This window comes from Lepidochelys kempii, chromosome 6, assembly GCF_965140285.1.
Source record: "Lepidochelys kempii isolate rLepKem1 chromosome 6, rLepKem1.hap1, whole genome shotgun sequence".
In the NCBI taxonomy this organism is placed as follows: domain Eukaryota; kingdom Metazoa; phylum Chordata; order Testudines; family Cheloniidae; genus Lepidochelys; species Lepidochelys kempii.
In genome coordinates, this window is record NC_136385.1 from 19869712 (window position 1) to 19891861 (window position 22150).

The 22150-nt window shown below is 47.8% G+C and overlaps 1 protein-coding gene across 3 annotated transcripts in view; it reads right to left on the reverse strand.

Moving 5' to 3' along the window:
* Positions 1-16550, reverse strand: part of LOC140912512 (NACHT, LRR and PYD domains-containing protein 3) — a 65412-nt gene extending 48862 nt beyond the window's left edge. For all 3 annotated transcript variants that reach the window (XM_073347003.1, XM_073347002.1, XM_073347004.1), the window contains exons 1-3: positions 16395-16550; positions 1740-1836; positions 853-1156 (exon numbers count right to left, since the gene is read on the reverse strand). In XM_073347003.1, coding sequence (XP_073203104.1) covers positions 853-1135 — 283 coding nt within the window. In that variant the 5' untranslated portion in view covers positions 1136-1156; positions 1740-1836; positions 16395-16550. The remainder of the gene's footprint in view (positions 1-852; positions 1157-1739; positions 1837-16394) is intronic.
* Positions 16551-22150: the final 5600 nt, after the last annotated feature.

Here is a 22150-nt window from a genome sequence, read left to right on the forward strand (position 1 = left end):
CCAATCAGATGTTATTTTACAAAAATAAGTTTGAAAACAATTTACTTTATCTTTTGTGGGGTGGAAAGAGGATATTTTATTCCCCTAACTTAGTTATTAACAGATGCTCGTCAAAAGTAAACTAAAACCTATAGAATATTACTATGTGCTGGTAGGATCTAGAGCCCCAGTTGGTGATCAGGGCCCCATTGTACTAGGTTCTGTGCACACACATAAGAAAAAGACAAATCCTGCCTGAAAGAGCTCACAGACTAAACCAACAAAATGCTCCCTGCATTGTGCTCTGGAGGCAGCTAAACTCTCCCCCTGGGGGACTGTCCAGGTCAGAGAGTTCCAAAGGCCTCTAGGGAGAGCCCCGCTGCCAGCCCTGGAGCGTTCCATCCCAGGGACCCCACCAGAACCAACCCAGCTGAGCTCCACTGTCACCGTGGGGAACAGGGGAGAGGAACAGGAATGACTGTAACAGGGTTGAGTTTAGCTCCATCACAGAGCACATGGATTCTAACATTGCTGCACTAAAGAGTGGCTCCCCACTGGCACTTACAGTCCTGTGAGACACTGAAAAGCGGCCTGGAGTCTTTGGAACCGCAGCTCTCTAGGTTTGCTGGCTACCTGGCTGTTTGTATTGCACTGAATTTGTTTCCTTAATGAAAAACAGCTTTGGAAATAAAGTTTGAGCATCTGGCCCACCACTGGCATCCCTGCTTATTGTCCCCTGGCTTCCTGCTGAGATTTAGAATTTGGCATTTGTGCCATCAGCCTGTTGTTTCTCCTTCTGCTTCTATTGATGCTGGCCTGGGGCATATTCCAGGAGGAGACTCCCAGGTTTTAAAGTGGCTATAGGTTTCTTACCTTTCTCTTTTCCTTCTTTGAGTTTAGCAGCAGAATCTCGGAGATTGATCTGAGTGAAAACGTCTATGGTTACATCTACTGCAGCCTCTCCACCATAGAATTTCATCAGGAGGTTCTTTGTATCTGTCCTGTCGGCATTGTCCAGACAACCTTGAGGGATGTTACCTTTCCCCTTAAGGGCAGAGTGTGATAGTTTGTCTTTAAATCTTTTGAAGTCTCCCTGAGAAAGGTTGTCAAGGGCACGTACGAGCAGATCACTGATTCTGCTGCTTTGGTTTCCCATCACTGGATATCAGGAAATGAGCTAAAATACAATGAAAAGTCCCATTATTAATAAGTGATATGGTAGAGAAAGCAAGTGCGATCTAGTGGCGAAAGTAGATCACCGGGGCACATAACTCCTGGGTGCTTTTCCTCATAAATGGCTCACTGGACTTGGTCTCTCTGTGCCTCAGTCTCTCCATCTGTAGAATAGAGATAATCATACTCCTCAAACTCACAGGGCTGTTGTGCAGCTTAGCCAGCATTGGTAAAGCCTGTTGAGGTTTTAGGATGAAAGGTGCTATAATAAAATAAAATAATAATAATAGTAATTATCACCCAAATGAATTTCAAAATGCAAGGTTGGGATCCCCTAAATTAATTACATTTCAGAAAACAACCACTCAGTCTGGAATCTGCACATCACAGTCCTGGGGAATCAGGCCCCGTGTACTGAGACCCAGTGCTAGCTTGTGATGACCTCAGGAGGTTTTTTGCATAGCAGAGCACACCAGGTAAAAGGTACCTGTGCTAATTTCTGACAGTGATCAGGCCCCACAACCTGAACCTATAAACTAACTAGTTCCGATCAAAATTAGCCCATCCCAAAAGAGTGACGTACTTACCATTTGCCAGAAAGCTACTGCAAACAATAACGGTTGTCCCTAATTAGAGTTGTTTCTCTTAGTCTTCTTGATGCTCGACCACAGATGCACAGGGCATCTAGAAAGAAGAACAGGGAATTTGCTCAAAGTTTATTTCCACAACAAAGAGAAACAGAAACATCTCCAGTTAAAGCTAATCTTCAAAGCTTTTTGAATTTCTAGAACAGTTCCTCATAGGACAGCAAGTAAGGTTCTAAACCTTCCTGGTGATTTTTTATAGATATAAAACCTCTTCTTGGTTTTTATTCCTTCTGGAAGTTTGTCTTTTGGCTCCACTCCTTTGGCATCAACAACTGGCAAAACTTTTCCAGTGATCTATTTACACCACAGACTCCATGAACTTGTTCATCTTTTTTCACCTGCCCTCATATTCTGCGTTGGGAGAAAATAATGTAGTAGCTTTAACCAAGCAAGTAGCAAGTCTAATCAAAACAAACAACCTATAAAAAGGGTCATGACTGAGTATTTGCTCAATGATCTCAGCAGACAGTGGGGCTGAAGTCCTTCTCACTCGTGTTTTCCTGAGGTGGAACATTACCACTATTTTTAGTTTTAAAACAGCATGAGAAAGAGGGGTTTGGAAAAAAATAAAGGAAGCAGAAGTGGACCTTCATGGGCCAGGAATAGCATAAGCTGAAAAAGTGAACCTGGAACAGCTTTACAAGTCACTTTCCCAGTGACTCAGGAAGAAGTTGCTGCTTGATAAATGGAGAGAGGGAGGAGGAATTGCTGATACACCCCTGTGAGATTCTTTATCACCGCTGTCTTTCTGGGGCAATCCTCTTTATTCCCTCGAAGATCAAATAAGCAATTCCACTTGGGGTGCAAAACCCCCACCCCACTAGCTCACACCCCAGTGGCACCATTTGAGGCTTTGTGTTCTTATTTTGAGAATTTCTCAAGTTTGTTATATTCATTTGCAGCTCCCCAAAGCCCATGTCCCAATGGAAAAGTGGAAGCAGGACATCAGCCGTTCATTTCAGCAGAGAAATGAGAAAAATGGTGACAAGGGATCTGCTAGCCTCAACCCTTTTAAGATGGAAGCACAGAGGGTGGTTTCTGCCTGGTTTTACGACAAGGTACCAGATCCTCTGTAGACATAGGTCAGCACAGCTCTGTGGATGTCAATGAGCCATCCTTGATGACACCAGCTGCGGATCTGGCCAAAGGACAGTTCACATCTTGGAAACGACACAGGGTCTGGGAAGAATGCAACGAGGTGGCCCATATCATAGAATCATACAAATCATAGAATATCAGGGTTGGAAGGGACTTCAGGAGGTCATCTAGTCCAACCCCCTGCTCAAAGCAGGACCAATCCCCAACTAAATCATCCCAGCCAGGGCTTTGTCAAGCCTGACCTTAAAAACCTCAAATGTAGGGCTGCAAAGGGATCTTGAGAGGTCATCTAGTCCAGCCCCCTGCACTGAGGCAGTACCAATAAACCTAGACCGTCCCTGCAAGCATTTGTCTGATCTGTTCTTCAAAGCCTCCAATGACAAGGATTCCACAACCTCTCCTGGAGGCCTATTCCAGTGTTTAACAACCCTTATAGAGAGTTTTTCCCAATATCTAACCTAAATTTCCCTTGCTGCAGATTAAGCCCCTTATTACCTGTCCTACCTTCTGTGGACAGGGAGTACAATTGATTTCTGTTCCCTTTATAACAGCCCTTAATAATTTGAAGATTGTTATCAGGTCCCCCTCCCCTCCCAGACTTCTTTTCTCAAGACCAAGACTATGTCTACACTTAAAATGCTACAGTGGCACAGCTGCAGCGCTTCGGTTTAAACGCTATCTACAATGACTAGAGGAGGCTCCCGTCGCTGTAGTAAATCCACCTCCTTGAGAGAGGATAGCTAGGTCAATGGAAGAATTCTTTCGTTGACCTTGTGCTGGTCTACATCTGGGATTAGGTCGGCTTAACTACATTGCTCAGGGGTGTGGCTTTGTCACACCCCTATGCAATGTAGCTGGATCAACCTCATTTCTCAGCGTAGACCAGCCTGAAACTTCCAGAGTTTTTTTAGCCTTTCCTCATAGCTCAGGTTTTGTAAACCTTTTATCATTTTTGTTGCTCTCCTCTGGAACCTCTCCAGTTTAGCCACATCTTTCCTAAAATGTGGCATCCACAACTGTTCACGGTACTCCATCTGAAGCCTCATCAGTGCCAAGTACAGCAGAACAGTTACCTCCCCCATGGTTTGCATATGACACGCCTGTTAATACACCCCAGAAACATATTAGCCTTTTTCGCAACTGCATCACATTGCTGACTGATATTCAATTTGTGATCCACTGTAACCCCCATTACCACGTAGCCAGTCATTTCCCATTTTGTAGCTGTGCATTTGATTTTTCCTTCCTCAGTGTACTACTTTGTGCTTGTCTTTACTGAATTTCATCTTGTTGATTTCAGATGAATTCTCCAAATTGGCAAGGTGATTTTGAATTCTAAATCCTGTCCTCCAAAGTGTTCGCCACCCCTCTAGCCATGGTGTCATCCACAGATTTCATAAGGCACTTCATTATCCAAGTCATTAATGAAAATATTATCTGGTACTGGACCCAGGACTGACTCCTATGATACGCCCACCCTGTTTGATAGCAAGCCATCGATAACTATTCTTTGCATATGGTCTTTCACCCACTATATATATATATGGGTCCCTAAAGAGTGGGGTCACAGGGGGCCTAGATTTGCTTGCATCAGCCCTGCACACAGAGTGACTATCATAAGTGTTGCCCTAGAGACATCCATCTGTTGAGGAAAGTGACATGGATGCTATGGTCCCTATCTCGGCTTAGTCTCCTACTGCAGCCTTTAGCCCAGACAAACTCCCCAGGACATCTCCTTTAGAAAAATGGCTCTTACACCTCAAAAAAACCTACATTAAAGAACATTACGGTTGCAAAGTCAAGCAACCAAAAGTTAGGAAATGCCAGAACTAAGGCTGGCTGTGCCACCTGAATCCTGCTCCCTTGAGCAAGTGCACCACGATACAGTCTTTAGTCTTTCCACGGGACCTGTGCCTCATTCAGTGAGCGGGCAGTTAGTATTTATTTTTATCCTCCTGAATCAATGTGTGGCCTCAGGCCTTATGCAACACACCCCATTCAGAATTAATTTCTTTCTGGGTGTTTCTATGGTGCTCTCACCTTTGTATCTGAGGAATTAAAAACATGAATTAATTTATCTTTGCAACTTTCCTGTGAGGTGAGGGGTTATTATTATCCCCATTTTACAACTGGGGAACTGAAGCACAGAGAGATTAGACTGTCAGGAGTATCCATTAATTTTAGTTGTTCAGCTTGGGACACCTAGGGCCTGATTGTTCCAAAGTACAGAGCATTGTACAGCACTTCATACATTCAAAGTACAGCTCCAGTCGACTTCAGATGTAATTGTGAGGGCTGAGCACTTCTGTAAAACTGGTCCAGGTGCCTCATGCCGGACACCCAGAAAATGAGGAACACACAATTTATGGCCAGCTGTGAGCACTTTGATTTAAAATGACTTGCTGGCCTCACATGGGAATTCTGGCAGAGGCAGGGATATAATCTAGCTTTCCTGGACAGCATTCAGCTGCCTTAACCATGACATCATCTTTTCTCTTCCTATAATAAAATGCTTCGTTCACAATACAAATTCCAGCTTCTGCAACAAATGAGGCCAGGGTCCTATAGACAACAGCAGACACTGCTCTGTTGCCATGCTTAGCCGGAGAAAGTCAATACTGTAATATCCTGGTTTTTTAGGCTCTGAGGACAAGATTTTCAAAGTAACCAGTGATTTTTGAAAGCATAATTGGTACACATTGAAGGGTCCTGATTTTCAGAGGGTAGTACTTTCTGAAAATTAGGATCTTGTCATATATCTCAAGTTGGGCACCCAAAATCACTATTGACTATTTAAGTATGTATCAACAGTAGAACAGTCATTAGGCCAGAGAGAGCAACTGTGAATGGCTCTGTGGTTAGGGCACCCACCTAGGAGATTGGAGACCCCCCAGTCCCAATCACTCATTATTTATCCACTGTGGAACAGCTTCAAGAGGAGAGATAGAGAGAAAGCCCCCACAGAATATCCCATAGCTCAGTAGTTAGAGTGTTCTCCTGAAAGATGGAAGACACTGTTCAAATCTTTACTCCCCCTCTCACAAAGAGGGTGGAAAGTAACCTGGGTCTCACACATCCCAGATAAGTGCTCTAACCACTAGCCTAAAAGTTATAAGAGAGACAGCACCACTTCCTCCTCTGGTTGTTCTATGTAGAGCAAGGCAGACACCTAGCTAGCTCCCTCAAGAAACTTCTTAGGTGCCTGAACTGCCTGACTCCCATTCGTGGATCTCTAAGCAGAGATAGGCATCTCCCTGAAGCCCAACTTAGGAGCTTGTCTCTGAGGGAAGGAAGGGGCTCACCCCAAACCCATGTCGTTGGCATCTCTAACTGGATAGATAAGCATTTCGCCACCTAGTATGCTGGACTAACCCTAGCCGGGGGAGCTGTACCCTTTATAAGCCTAACCATATCATGGGATGCTCTACCAGCCTGAGGTCTAACACTAGTTCGTAGAGCCCTCTCCCCATAACCCTAACACTAGCCCAGGAAACCGTACAGCCCCTAGATGTAACCCCAGCTGGGAGGCCCTATCCTTTCCAACCTTAAACCTAACTCAGGGAGCCATACTGTCTCCAGGCCTAACCCTAGACTGGGGAGCCCCACACTTTGTATCCCTAACCCTAGCTCAGGGAGCCCGACCAGTCTGAGAACTAATCCTAGCCCAAAGAACCCTATACTTGGTAACCCTAAACCAGGGAGCCCTACCAGCTCCAGGCCCAAGTCTGACCCTGGGAGCCTTTCTAACCCAAACCCCAGCCCTCTGCTATCCACCGAGGCCTATCCCTAGCCTGAGGAGCTCTACCAGCCACAGGAATAACCCTGGCCCAGTGAACCCTACCCTTTATAACCGTCTGAGACCTACCCCTTGTTACCCAACTCTAGCCTGGGAACCCTATCAGTCCTGGCCCAGAGAGACCTACTCTTTCTAAGCCTAACACTAGCCCAGGAGCCCAATCCTTAGTAATGCTAAATACCTATTAGCCACAGGCCAAACCCTAGGACAGAGAGCCCTACCCTTAGTAGCCGTAATCGGGGGAGCACTATCGATCCCAGGCCTAACACTACCCTTAGAGGCCTATGTGACCTTAAGTTCTCTTGCCATGTGGTCTTTCTTTCTTTGTTCCAAAGACAAGCTATCCATCACATGGCATGGAAAAACCTCAGCGTTCTGTCCATAGGCATGTCCTTGCATACCTTGCTGAGTCCCAAGGCGTGTCTGCCTTCTCTCAATGCGTCAGTTGTATAGCTGATGGTCCTTAATGAGCCATCAAACAGGCTAGGCAGAGCTGAAACCAACTTGTCTGGGGTGTCAGCCAGAAGCATAGCATAAGTTTGAAATACAGACAGTATAGAGCCAATATTCAAAACTTCAACTATAAAAATGATACACATACACAGATAGCATAATCATAATCAGCAAATCATAACCTTGTCTTAGACACCTCATTTGACCCCCTTTATATAAGATTTGGTGCGACTACAGGACCTTGGTTGCAACAATGTTTTATACGGTCCCAGTTCAAGTCAATAACATCACAGCCTACTGTTTGTAACCATAACCCTAGACTGACGATCCCTACTGGCCAAAGACCTAAACCTAGCCCAGGGATCTTTAGCTTTACTAACCTAATCCTACGCCGGAGAACCACTTAGTAACCCCAACTCTAATCTAGGGAGCCAGAGGCTTTTTAACCTTACTTTATCCAGAGGATCCCTATGGGACCCAATCCCTAATCCATATAACCCTAACACAGACAACCCTACTGACCACAGACCTAAACCCACCGTGGAGATGCCTACTGTTAGTAGCCCTAGCCCTAGCCCAGGAAGCCCTACAGACCCCAGGCCTAATCCTAGCCCGGGGATCCCTACTCTTAGTAGCCCGGGAAGCCCCACTGGGCCCTAAACTTAGCCCGGAGAGGCCTACCATTATTAGGGTTACCATATGTCTGGATTTTCCCGGGCATGTCCGGCTTTTTGGTTTTTAAATAGCCATCTAGGAGGAATTTGTAAAAAATCTAAAAAGGTCTGGGATTTCCTTCCCAATGCAGAGCGTGACGTTGCTGATAGGGCGGCCGGGCAGGATTGAGCCGCTCACATCGGGGCCTCCAGCAGCCAGAGCCCCACCCCTGCAGCCTCAGCACGCCGCACCGGCAGCATTCGGGGTGGGGGAGCGCAGCAGCGTATCTGGCAGCGGCTCTGCACGGAGCCAGACGCATTGCTCTAAGCGGCGCAGTAAGGGGGCCAGGGAGTTGGAGAAGGGGCATGCAATCCCAGGGGGCAGTCAGGGGACAGGGAGCAGGGGGGGTTGGATGGGTTGGGGGTTCTGGGGGGGCGCCTGTCAGGGAGCTGGGGTGTGGAGAGAGGTGGGGCAGTCACGGGCAGGGGGGGTTGGATGGGTCGGGGGTTCTGGGGGGGCAGTCAGGGGACAGGGAGCAAGGGGGGTTGGATGGGTTGGGGGTTCTGGGGGAGGGGGCGCCTGTCAGGGAGCGGGGGTGTGGAGAGGGGTAGGGACAGTCAGGGGCGGGGGGGGTTGGATGGGTCGGGGGTTCTGGGGGGGAGTCAGGGGACAGGGAGCAGGGGGGTTGGATAGGTTGGGGGTTCTGGGGGGGGCCTGTCAGGGAGCGGGGGTGTGGAGAGGGGTAGGGGCCGTCAGGGGCGGGGGGGTTGGATGGGTCGGGGGTTCTGGGGGAGGGGCAGTCAGGGGACAGGGAGCAGGGGGGGTTGGATGGGTTGGGGGTTCTGGGGGGGGGCTGTCAGGGGGCGGGGGTGTGGAGAGGGGTAGGGGCAGTCAGGGGCAGGGGGGGTTGGATGGGTCCGGGGTTCTGGGGGGGCAGTCAGGGGACAGGGAGCAAGGGGGGTTGGATGGGTTGGGGGTTCTGGGGGAGGGGGCGCCTGTCAGGGAGCGGGGGTGTGGAGAGGGGTAGGGGCAGTCAGGGGTGGGGGGGGTTGGATGGGTCGGGGGTTCTGGGGGGGGCAGTCAGGGGACAGGGAGCAGGGGGGTTGGATAGGTTGGGGGTTCTGGGTGGGGCCTGTCAGGGAGCGGGGGTGTGGAGAGGGGTAGGGGCAGTCAGGGGACAGGTAGGGGGTGGGATTCTAGGGGGGCAGTTAGGGTTGGGGGGGTCTCAGGAGCGGGCAGTCGGGGACAAGGAGAAGGGAGGCTTAGATAGGGGGTGGGGTCCAGGGGGTCGGTTAGGGGCAGGGGTCCTGGGAGGGGGTGATCAGGGGACAAGGATCAGGGGGGTTGGATGGGTTGGGGGTTCTGTGGGGGGCAGTCAGGGGGTGGGAAGTGGGAGGGAGTGGCTGGGGGGCAGGGCGGGGCTAGCCCCCCCATGAAGTGTCCTCTTTTTTGAAAGTTCAAATATGGTAACCCTACCATAATTTACCCTAATGCCGTCCCAGGGAGCCCTACCCTTAGTGACTCTAACCCAGGCCAAGGAGCCCTAACAGTCTAAAGTGTTGGCAGACTCCAGGCACCCCAAGACTTGTTCAATCCTAACCGTGAGCCCAGGATTCCTACCAACACCAGGCCTAAACTGACCCCAGGGAGCCTTACTTTTGGTCACCCTAAGCCTCGCCTGGGAAGCCCTACTCACCGCAGGCCTAAACCTAGCCTGGAGAGGCCTACACATCGAAGCCTTAACCCTACTCAAGGCAGCCCTAGCTGTAGTAAATTTAGCCCTAGTCTGGGGATCCCTATTGGCTGCACTTCTCACTGTAGCCCAGGGACCTCCTCCCCTGGCAACCATAACCCTAGCTTGGGGAGTCCTACCAACCTCAGGCCTAACCTGATCCATGGAATCCCTACTCTTGGTAACCCTAACCCTAGCCTGGGGAGTTCTACTGGAGCCAGGCCCCAACCTAGCCCATAGAGGCCTACTGTTAAGGAGCAGTATCACCTTGTTCTAATGGTTACTGCCCTCCCTGTTAGAAATTTGTGCCTTATTTCTCATTTAAATTTGTCTGGCTTTAACTTCCAGCCACTGGTTTTTGTTATGCCTTCCGGAGTTAGAGTCCTTTAATGCCTGATATTTTCTCTCCATGAAGGTACTTTAAACACCATAATCAAGTCACCTCGTGGCCTGTTCAATTAAGCGAAGTACACTGAGGCCTCAGATCATTTTTTGTGGCTCTTCTCTGCATCCTCTCCAAATTTTCAACATTCTCTTAAAAGTATGGACAGCAGAACTGTACACAATTTTCTAGTATCAGTCCCACCAGTACCATAAACAGAGGTAAAATCACCTCCCTGTTCAGACATCCAGAACTCACATCAGCCCTTTTTGCTACAGCACTGCCTGGGAGCTCAAGTGGAGTTGTCTGTTCTCTATGATCCCTAAACCCTTCTCAGAGTCACTGCTTTTGGGATACAGACCCCTACCCCCATTTTGTAGGCATGGCTGCACTCTTTGATCCACGATGTGTGAACTGGCATTTGGCTGTATTAAAATGCACTTTGCTTGAATGGACACAGCTTACCAAGTAACCCAGATTGCTCTGTGTGAGTGCCTTATCTTCATCATTAGTCACCACTCCAATCTTTGGCCCATCTGCAAATTTTTAATCAGCTGTGATTTTATATTCACTTCCAGGTCATTGATGAAAATATTGAACGTAAGGTTAGGTTAGGGCACGGTGTACGCCCCTAGAGTGCATTCTAGCAAACTGGAAAGTATTTGGTGCGGATCCGATGACTAAGAGCCAATTAAAACGATTCTGTACAGTTGACTGGCCTCAATATCAACTAGAGGACCAGGAGTGGTGGCCACCAGGAGGGTCAATTAATTACAACATGATCCTTCAGATACTCCTGTTCTGTCAGAGAACAAGGAAATGAAATGAACATATGTATGCGCATTTGTTTCTGACTTTATGTACTCAACCAGATATTTTACAGCGCTGTAATCTGACTCCGACTGGTTCGGTAGCAGCTAATGTTAGTCCCCAGACCCCCACCCCCACTGTAATGGCAAAGCCGGTGTCCCCTTCGGCCCCCACATCCCCACCGTATAAGGGTAGGATGCCTCGGGTTACAGAGATTGCCCCCTTGGTGGGACTCTATCCTTTGCTTACCGAGACTGTTGTGGCTTGCCCAGGGGCAGACGGACGTCAGGCTACCACTATGCAAGTGTATACCCATGTGCCATTCAATCCAATAGACTTAGCAGCTTTTAAAACACAGGCTGGGGAATTCTCAACGAACGCAAGCAGGTTTATTTCAGTCTTTGAGGGGTGCCTCAGTAGTCACAAGCCGATTGAGACGACTGTAATATCCTCCTGAGAACCCTGTTGTCTGAGGTGGAGAGGGATCAGGTTACAGCTAAGGCAAGGGGAGCGTCAGCGTTCAAGCGAAAAAAAAAAGAAAGGAATCTATCTGTCAAGTTCCTCTCCAAATAATTGTAAGCGGCTCAGGGCATTTCTGGGTATGGCAGGCTTTTGCAGAATATGGATCCCAGAGTTTGAACTGTGGGCTAAACCCCTGTACGACTGTGTAAAAGGAGTGGATCTACCCCTTCTATTGGACCCCAGAGGCTGACAGGGCATTTAAAATCCTGAAAAGAAAATTGATGGAAGCCCCAGCTCTGGACCTGCCGGATCTCTCTAAGCCGTTTCAGTTGTATGTACATGAACGAAGGGGGGTGGTCCTAGGAGTGCTCACACAGCTGATAGGAGCATGGAGACATCCTGTGGCTTATTTTTCTAAGCAACTGGATCAGGTTGCAAAGGGTTGGCCGGCATGTTTACGGGCGGTCGCAACTACAGCCCTATTGCTTGAGGAAGCCGAGAAGCTAACATTGGGAGGGGTTATGCAAATCTATACTCCCCATATGGTCCGAGCCTTATTGGATGCAAAGGGAGGGCTTTGGCTCACCCAGGCTCGAATTGCTCGGTACCAGGCTAAGCTGTTAGAGAACTCTGAAGTCACCCTACAGCCTTGCCCCTCCCTTAACCCAGCCACTCTCTTGCCAGAAACAGAGGAACAGAAACATAACTGTTTAGAGATCATAGATGTCCAGTACTCCAGCCGTCTGGATTTAAAGGATGTACCCCTCCCAAATGCAGATTATGAGTGGTACACTGATGGTAGCCGTACTGTAATAAATGGGCAAAGGAGGGCGGGTTATGCTGTTGTGAAAGGAGGGATGGCTCCATTCCCCAGAAGGGAAGGTCCTCTTACCAAAGGGCCTAATCCGGCCAGTGCTGCAGAAACTACATCAAACCACTCATGCTGGCAGGGAAGCACTTATCCAGCTAATGGGAAAATACTTTATCACTTCCGGACTCCGACCCCTGGCTGCCCAGGTACAAGCGGACTGCTTAGTCTGCCAAAAGAATAACCCCCGACCGGGACATCCTGTGCCACCAACTGCCCTAGAACCCACTCCGGGCCCCGGACAAGTGTGGCAAATAGACTTTACTGAGTTTCCCCGGACCCAAGGGTTCAAATATCTCCTGGTTATAGTGGATCGGTTCAGCGGATGGCCAGAAGCCTTCCCATGCCGTAACTACACTGCCAGAACAGTGGCCCTCAAGTTTGTTAAGGAGATCATTCCTCGCTTTGGACTCCCCCTGTGGATGGAATCTGACAATGGGACACACTTCACGTCAAAAATCATTCAAAGCATCTCACATGCCTTACAGATCCCCTGGAAACTCCATACGCCCTGGAGACCGCAAGCCAGTGGGGTAGTGGAGCGGACCAATCAGACCCTTAAACGGCATCTCTCAAAAGTGTGCCAAGAAGCCTCACTGCGATGGCCTGATGCTTTGCCTCTCGTCCTACTCCGTATCCGCGTTCTCCCAAAGGGTAGATTAGGGCTCAGTCCCTTTGAAATTATGTTTGGAAGGGCATGGCCTATGAACGGCACCCCGGTTCTGTCAGGGGAATGGGAGTTGGGTAATGGTTTTTTGTCACAGTATATGTGTTCCTTGTCTGCTGTTCTCTTGTCTCTTCACAGGTATACCAAGGATTCCCAGCCTCTCCCCTTGGACTCTCCCGTTCACTCCTTACAGCCTGGTGACTCTGTGTTTGTTCGCACCTGGAAAGACGAGCCTCTCCAGGAAAAGTGGAAAGGACCCTATAGCGTCCTGCTGATCTCCCATACAGCGGCAAAGATCGAGGGACACAAGAACTGGATCCATCACTCTCGTCTAAAGGCAGTAACCGCCCCCTCGTCAGCAGGACAGTGGACTGTCCAACCTGCTGACTCCTCATCTAGTGACCATCTCGGGCTAAAACTACTGTTTAAAAGACACAAATAGCGGGCACTTTAATGCTAAAATGGGCCCACCCAGGTACTGGAGATCCTGGGTTGGGAAGACTCTGGTCATAATTAATTGGGTAACATTGTTATTCTCTGTATTGGTATTTCCAAACTGTGCATATCGGGAGCATAACTCCTTTGTTTTGCTTGCGCACCATGTTGCTAACAAACCAGACTGATTGCTGGGTGTGTGCTCCAACTCCACTATCCCCCAAAACGGGAATGCCCCTTGACATGCTGCCCTTGACCCTAGCAGAATTAGCCACCACCAAAGAGCAGGAAAGAACGGACTCACCGTTCTGGAATAAGACCTCTTTACAGCAGGCCACCTATCAGGACCAGGAGTATTCAGTTGCCGTACACACTGAGGGAGTGTTATGTTTTACCCGAAACCAATCTGATCACTATGGGCATCCTGTGGGAAAGAGCTCCTGTGTTATTACACAGTGGGCTGATGGGTATTGGATAAAGACCAACAGGGGAGGCCAACAGTGTGGGTGTAATGGTTCCTCCCCTTTTAGGGAAACCCTTACAAATAATCTTACCACAAAAAAAGGGGTTTGGAAATGTAACTTGCTGTCCAGTTAATATCTCCAATGTAGCAAGCCAATGGTGGGTTTGTAGTGGTCCCTATGGCGAGTGTAATTTGAACGGCACAGTTAGAAATGCCCCCACTTGTACCCAATCAGAAGGATGGGATGCCCCCTTAGGGGCATATAAATTGTTTAAAAAAGCAGCCAAAGCAGCCTTAAATATCCCAGGAATCCCCTTAAGAAACAGTCCTTACTGGGCCCTACAGGGTCACTATTTTGTATGTGGCTTATTCTCCCTGTACCTTATTGCAGCTGCAAATAAACTTTTCTGCTTCTCCACCCCGTTGTGATTATTGGGTGTAGCACACCGGGTAACGAACCAACTCAAGCTGTTGTTCAGCCTCTCGGCACTGGGTGCCGGCAACACGTGACAGTCACGCCCTGCTTCACTGCAGTGGCCTGCGTTCTGCTGCAACACTTTGTATGCAGTTCCCTCTGGGTGTCTCCCTGCAGGCCAGGAGGAAGGGGATGTGCAGGGGAAGATGGGAATTAGTCTCTTGTTTAGCAGATCCATCCCAGGCAGGCACATAGATTCCAACTTCTGAGAGATGCCGATGTACAGAAGCTAAAGTATATTGAAACAGGAGGAGAATCAGCTCACCAGCCATGGAGGGGGAGCTCGCCCTCTGTTTTTAGCTCCCTCCCACTCCCCCTTACTTTCAACCCTGTACATGCTGATCGAGTAGCCCTTGTGAAACGGTTATGAGTGGACTGTGGACTAGCCCAGTCCATAGATTCAGGGAGCTGCACAGCAGCCTTGCACCTTTATTTTGGGGCTAGATTTCTCCTCCAAAACCTTGTCACTGAACGGATTAAATCAGTAACGGTCCATAATGGTTTCTCTTCATGTGCAGGTTTGAAATATAATCCAGCCTTATGTTGCTATTGTTGTCCCAACTTCTGACACCAGTGTCATCTCTCTGCTAAACAGTAGCAGATGTCCAGGGTCTTGCAGGTCAGTTTCCGATAGAGAAGAAGTCAGTGATGCAAAGTCTGGGTACACTTTAAGTGTAACTTGTTTTATTTTCACATGCACACCAGTCCTGGCATGAGACGGTCACACAGCAGGTGGGGCAAAACCTTCTTCTGGGAATCTCAGCCCAGCACCAATGCCCAGTTCCCAGAGAACAGACTTCAATCAGAGCCCATGGCAGAGAGCAAACTCTCAGGCTGACCACAGAGCTCCCTCTCTCCCAAAGTTGTCTCCACACAGAAAATACTTGCATAACAGAGCAGATAAAATCATGGCAAGAACCAATGATTGGAAACTGAAGCCAGATACATTCAAGTTAGAAATAAGGCACAAGTTTCTAACAGCGAGGGTGTTTAACCATTGGAACAAGCTACCAAAGGAAATGGTGGATTCTCCATCTCCTGCAGTCTTCAGATCAAGGCTGGAGGCCTCTCCGGAAGATCTGCTTTAATCAAACAAATGGTGCCAGACCAGATGATCTAATGGTCCCTTCTGGCCTTAAAAGTCTATGAATTTATGAAACCAAAAAACACCCCCATTTGATCCATCCCCCCCAAGAGCAGCAGCCCATTGGCACACCAAGAAACACAGCCCAAGTAAGAGTGACACATGGTCACCAGTCATAACATTATGTAGCTCCTTCAGTGGAGCCTCAGAGATGTAGACATAAACCAAAGTGTCTGCCCCAAAATGAGTGAAATATACATGGATTGTTTTTTAAATCCTGTCTTACATAGTTCATGCACTGACTGTAATGTATGTAAACAAACCAGTATAAATGGGAGTTAAGGCTGGGTCTGTACGTCGTTCAGCAGTTGTTAATATTTAAGTGTCCATAAATGTCATGGCATGTGATCTATGCTGTGTAATTCACAGAGTGATTTTCCTGTGGGGGTTTTGGATCTATGTCTCAAAGCTGCCTGAATTTCCAGCAAAGGAAGCTTTTAGTCCAGAATTGGGATTGGGGAAAGGAGGGCACCTCAGTTAGCTCCTTCTTTGGTTTCTATTTCCTCTCTAAACAACCTCCTTAACAACAATCCCCAAATCTGCCTTCTCTTCCCAGAGATAACCCCCGACCCTTAAAGCCCGTGAGCAGCCGGGGGGGAAACAGCCACAGGATGCCCGCAGCAGTTCCAGTCTCCGAAGTTTCAAAACAGCTTAAGTAGGGCTGGGGATGTGTCTCCACCTGGCAAAGGGAGAGATCCCCCAGGCTGCCTCATGGCCCCTCTGTGCCCTACAGCAGGCCAGTGGCTCCTGTGGTTTTCTCAGCTGTTCTTGATGATGGGCAGGAGGGTGGTACCTCCCCTGGGACAGTTCTGATCTATAGCCCATACCTTACACTCAGACTCATTCTGTCACACACACACTTCTGTCTCATGCCCCACCCAAGCGCCTCCTCAGTCTCGATCCCTCCCTCACACACACAGCTGCTAAAAGCAGAGGAAATGGCAGACCAGTCCTCTCCTTTCTGGTTTAGACACCTACGAAAGACTACAATCCTGAGACCTCCTCTGCTCCCCTGCAGGAGGGACTCTAGAGACCTCCGCAGAGATGCACCTCCCCCACCCGTCTCTCAAGAGGAGATGTCGCTGATCTTTACAGAACAAAAACCCTGCTCTAACATGATTTCAGCCAAGTGAAATATTTTGCATGCTGAGCTCACCCTGCAGCACTGAAGAGCACTGGTTCCGTTGGAACGAAAATCAGCTTTTCTTCCTCTCAAAATGAGTGGGCAAATCCCCACAAACTGATGAAATTCAAGAAGTTTCACTCTCTAGATGTAGACCCTGGCAGGACTTCCTTGCCTATTTCCTGTCTCTCTCTCTCAGCTCAGCTCCTTTCTCCTCCCCTTCCCTGTTTAAAGAAACAGAACTGTTTTGTCCCTACAGTGCTCGAACAAACAGTGCAGCAAAAAGCCTTACACTCAAAGCAGATGCCTAGTAAACATCCAGCAAAAGGGAACATTAACAATAGAGATGTGGATGGGCAAATTTTTGGCCTGAGGGCCGCATCAGGTTTCGGAAATCGTATGGAGGGCTGGTTAGGGGAGGCCGTGTCTTCCCAAACAGCCAGGCATGGCCTGGACCCTGCCCCCTATCTGGCCCCCCCAACACACTTCTAGCCCCCTGACGCCCCCCCCCAGGACTCCTGCCCCATCCAACCCCCCTGCTCTCTGTCCCCTGACCGTCCCCAGAACCCCCGCCCCTGACTGCCCCCTGCTGCCCCATCCAACCCCCCCTCCTTCCTGACTGCCCCCAGGGACCCCTGCCCCATCCAACCACCCCTTCTCCCTGTTCCCGGAACCCCTCTCCCTGACTGCCCTCCACCGCCCCATCTAGCTCCCCCACTCCTTCCTGACTGGCCCCCCGGGACCCCACCCCCATTCAACCCCCCTGTTCCCCGCCCTCTGACCATCCCGACCCCTATCCACCACCCCACCCCACCCCCCCGAACTGCCCTGCTGTCGTTACACCTGGCTCTGCAGCCCCGCCGCCCAGAGCACTGTGCTGGGGTAGTGAAGGATACTGCTCCGCGTAGGAATGTGCTGCTGGTAGCACTTATCGCTACGTACAGATTATAAGAAACTGCTCTTGTATTAAACTGCTACCTGATGTAGCAAGTGCCTGCAGGTAGCAGTTTCTTGCACTATGGTGTCTGTGAAATTGCTACATGTAGAAATGTGCTCCCGGTAGCAGTTAGTGATACGTACAGATTGTAAGAAACAGCTTTTGTAAAAAGATGCTACTTTATTTGTACATGCTTGAAACCTGTTATCGTATTTCAATCTTCCCTCATAGGTCATGTTTTCTAGACCTTAAATTTTCACAAACTTTATAAGCGTACTCTCTATGCCATTATCTCAATCATTAAGATTTTGAATAGAAACCTCTCCAGACCTGATCCCTGGAGAACCCCACTCCTTATGCCTATTTTATTTATCGTTATGTCCATCTAGGTTTCATTTCCGTAGTTTGTTTATGAGAAGGTCATGGGAGACAGCATCAAAAGCCTTACTAAAGGCAAGATATACCATATCTACTGCATGTAGGCTTTTTACACTGTTAAAGACAGTGATCAGGTTGGTGAGACTGCTTGAAATACCGTTTTTTAACAAAGTGGGACCTGTCGCTGCGGCAAACTATAGAGATGTGCTACCTGTGACACTGCAATGTGATGAAGCTAATTCCGACAGGCAGCGCTTTCTCACACCCTCAGTATGTGAGGCTGCTATCTGTAGGAGTCAGCTACATCAGCTGGCCTTAGAGAATTCTTACCATTAGCAGTTCCTGAGAGTGGAGCAGTGCTGGGGAAGGACAAGGGGAGCTCGGGAGCTCCAGCCTGTTCAACCCCCAGGCTGCAGGCCTTGATGAAGGCCTTTGAAAAGGTACTGGGGCTGCAGAGGGGCAGCCCAGGGATAGGCAAAGGCAGCAGGTCCTAACCCCTTGCCAATGATGAGTGGCCATTACACTGCAGTCTGCTCCAGTGAGTGGAGGCTAGATGATGACTGGCAGTAGCCACTGAGGCAAAGTGGGTTTAGAGGGTTGGGGGTTGCCCTGGGAGGGAAAACCCAGAATAAGGGGTTACTGCAGGAGCAGCACCCCAAGGTAAAGGGCACCGGGGTCCAGCAGGGACATGGGTGCCAGTGTCAGGCAAGACACTGGCCAGTAGGAGGTGCTCTGTACACTAGAGAGCTAATTCCCTAGATGACCAGCAGGAGGTGCTGCGCTGGTGAGTCTCGACCTCACTACAGTGCCATTGGATTAGAGGACCTTTTTTGGCAAGAACCACCAGTAGAGCAATGTATGTGTAATATAACTATGTTAAAAACTCCCACCTTAACCTATTACTTCCCAACTCATGAGGATAAAAGAACTAACACACTGGATACCAGTAATATTATAAACTTCAACTTTTCTTTGTGGGTCAGTTGAACAAGTCTGTACAAACTAATGAAGAAAAATAATCAAATCACACAGGCCCAGGTTCAGACATGCAGTTTGGCTATTTTAATCAGGGATCTGAAATATAAAGAGTATCTGCACAAGCAGAACAAATTATAACATACCATTGGTATGATATTCTTAAAGGATAGGCCCCTCTTGGTCTTCAACTTTAAAAATTGTTACACCCAATTATTCTTTTCTTTATTCTGATACGTTTAATTGTAATCTGTGGTATGTTCTGTTGGATGCTGAAACCACCAGCTCAGATTGTTTCAAAAAAATTATACAGCCTTGAGAAAATTACATGAAGTGTGACCCATTCAGTACCTCTGGATTGAAGGGTCATTTGTGGGTCAATGTAGAGCTGAAGTTATGAAATTGTTTCTTTTCTTTAATTACTATTATTAATATGACTTTATTTTGTATCAAATGAACAAACCAACTTAACTGTTCTAACATTGTAACTCTTGTTTGCCTCCCAACATTCTAAATTGTTCATTACACTTGTTTTAATAAGATTCCATATTGTAACTAAAACCCCATTTTAAAATGCTCACTCCATTTTGCAAAACCCTGCTGTAACCTCATTAACTTAGTTCAGGTGTGTGAATGAGGTATGCATGGATAATGGAATCAACCTCCAGCCGCAGCCTGTCCTGATAAAGTTAAGTGCAAACACCAACGGCTGAAGATGCAGACGACAGCCCTGACAAAGTAAGAAGAGTCCACCTCAAAAGAAAAGAAGAAAGGTACAATTGAAGCAAGATCAAAGACAGGTCCAACTGACAAGCGATCAATCACACCGAACCCAGAGGCAGCGTGACACAGCAAGACCTATAGACTCTTGATTCGAACTAAAAGCCTATAATAAAGGATGAGTGGTATGGAAGACTGTGGGTAACATTCTGCTGCCAACATTGAGTGGCATCTGTGCGTGTCCGACAGAGACCCAGCCCTTCCTCATGCCCAGCTTTCCTGGCCAGTTAGCTGCCACAAGCTATGAACCAAAGCTGTGAAATCAGGCCACGTACTCAAGCTACGTTCAGGACTGGTAACTATCCAGCAGCTGCAGAACATTTGAATTGTGTGTGTGTGTGAGTATTTGGTATTAGCTATTGGTTATAGATCAAATTGTGTTATCCTAATAAATGTGGCATCCTGCCTTGTCCCCTGAAACGATCCTGTGTAGCTTTATCTGTATAACATTTTATCTGTCCCTCCCCTGTTAACTCAAGAGTAAATAGTCCAGCTACAATTCTGATTTCAGCAGTAGATATTTTCACCCATCTGGATCTATCACCTGGTGTTAGATAGAAGTTGCTGTGCCTCCCACCTCTCTTGTGTGGTGTAGTGGACAAAAGAGATAGAGAAATGACTTTTGCAAACAAACAACAGATTTATTTAAGGGAAGTAACATCGGGAAAAGGAAAAAAGCATGAACTATAAAAAATGTAGGCCCTAAATAACTGGAACCTTGACTGTCTCTATAACGAACAGCCCCCGAGCAATGGGTGCTCCCACCGTTTTTTTTCAAGACGCATGTGCCAAAGTTCTGAGGTAAGTAGCTCTCTAGGAGACCACTGTAACTGGTTCCAAATGTCTGTTGGCCTCTTTATGGAACTTTGGACGGAAAGAAACTTCACTCATTTTTGGAGACAATCTACCATTGTGCTTTATACAGACTTCCACTTCTGTCACTGTTACACACACTTCAGGAGCAAAGAGGTATCACCAACAAAATGACACTCAGAACTGTGGTACTCACATGTCACCTCATTGCTCTCTCATTTAATTTTTGAGACATTTTTCTTCCGCCTTTTGTCTTCACTGTTAAAACTTCACTTGTCTTGTGTTGTTTTCATTAGTTTTATTAGCAGTGAGACAAAGGGCTATGTCTGCATAATGGGGACACCAGATATATTAGACACACCTGGCCTTGTCTATTCTTCAGTGGGTGATAATGTCAGATCTTCTCGTTCTCAGTATGCTAAGCTGAGCTGAGCTGAAGTGTCTGTCTTCCCATCATCTGGATTGCTGGGACAATCACTTCTCACTGTTCAGTTTTTGTACCTCAGGTGTTTCCAGTTGTTCTTGTAGGCTGTCATTGTCCCCCTTTTCTTTCTTCCCCCCACTTTCTGGAAGGCTCTTTTGCTGTGACCTGGGTCAAACAGCACCCACTGTGTAGAGGTATCTGATCTTGGTCAAACAGTCCCCATTGTATAGCACTGTCATTCAGAGGTTTCTATTGCACACAGTTCCTGGGGTAATCTTTGTGTGTTTGTGCGTTCCTTCAATAAGCCACTAACATTGTCTGGCCTCATCCAGCAGAGCACATTTGAAATACAGAGACATGGTCAATATTTCTAGCCTCAGATACAAACATTACATGCATACAGGTTGGATAAACACAGTAAATAGGTCTTAAGTTTTGCAATGATACCCCACATCAGCCATCTTGCATAAAGTATATATTAGCTATGTCATATCCATATCATAAGCATATTTTCATAAAGAATGTAGAGTATAATGTCACATCCCACATGTATGTTTGCTGATCTGCAAATACTAAAGGAGTATGCACCTTTGGGTGAACACGCTCATGACAATAGTGCAGAGCCATGCAAGCTTCATGATTCTGTGTGAGATGGCAGGCAGTGAGGAGGGCCAGGCAGGTTTGTGGGTTTAGGGAAAAAAAGGTGTAAACATTATGTATACGTTTATATATGGGACACATATAAAATTAGTGGATGGTTAGCAACGCATTCTAAGAAGTTTGATCCCATGACCACAACCACCCCGTCTAACCTGTTTGGTACCCAGCAAACACTGCAAAACCAAAGCTTCCCAAAATACGGTGGGTGGACAGTGGGATATCTATTCATAGTGCACCTCACCCTGAATCTATACAAGTGCTTCTGGTGAGTACCCTGACTGCTGAGGCAAGGAGTCCAGGAGTCCACATGCACACAAGTGACACAGTAACCGTAGTGACTCTATGCTGACATAACTTGAGTTAACCCACACTTAAAGTGTAGATATGGCCTTTGGTATATGAAATGTTTGGGAGAGGTAACAGGAACAGTATGAAGGTAGACTAAAATTCATTCAGGTGTTTAGGCTCAAGGGATTGGAACTCACCTTACTGCACCCTACGGGCTCAGGAACAAAGAGGCACCAAAAAAAGAGAGTATGGCGGGGCGGTAGCCATGTTAGTCTGTATCCACAAAAACAACAAGGAGTCCAGTGGCACTGTTAGGATATAGATATTCAAGCCTGTCGGTAAAGGCCTATACTCTAAGAATTTAGGTGTATTCTTATCACTTGGCTAGTGATAGAGGTATAAAAGAAAGAATCAAATCACTGTCTGTCAGTGTAAGGGCCTTCTCTTACTGTGACAGTTTGTGGCCCTGTGCTTAGGCTCAGGCCTTTGGCTAAGCAGCAGAGGCAGCCATAAGCTGGGAAGCGAACGGTCACA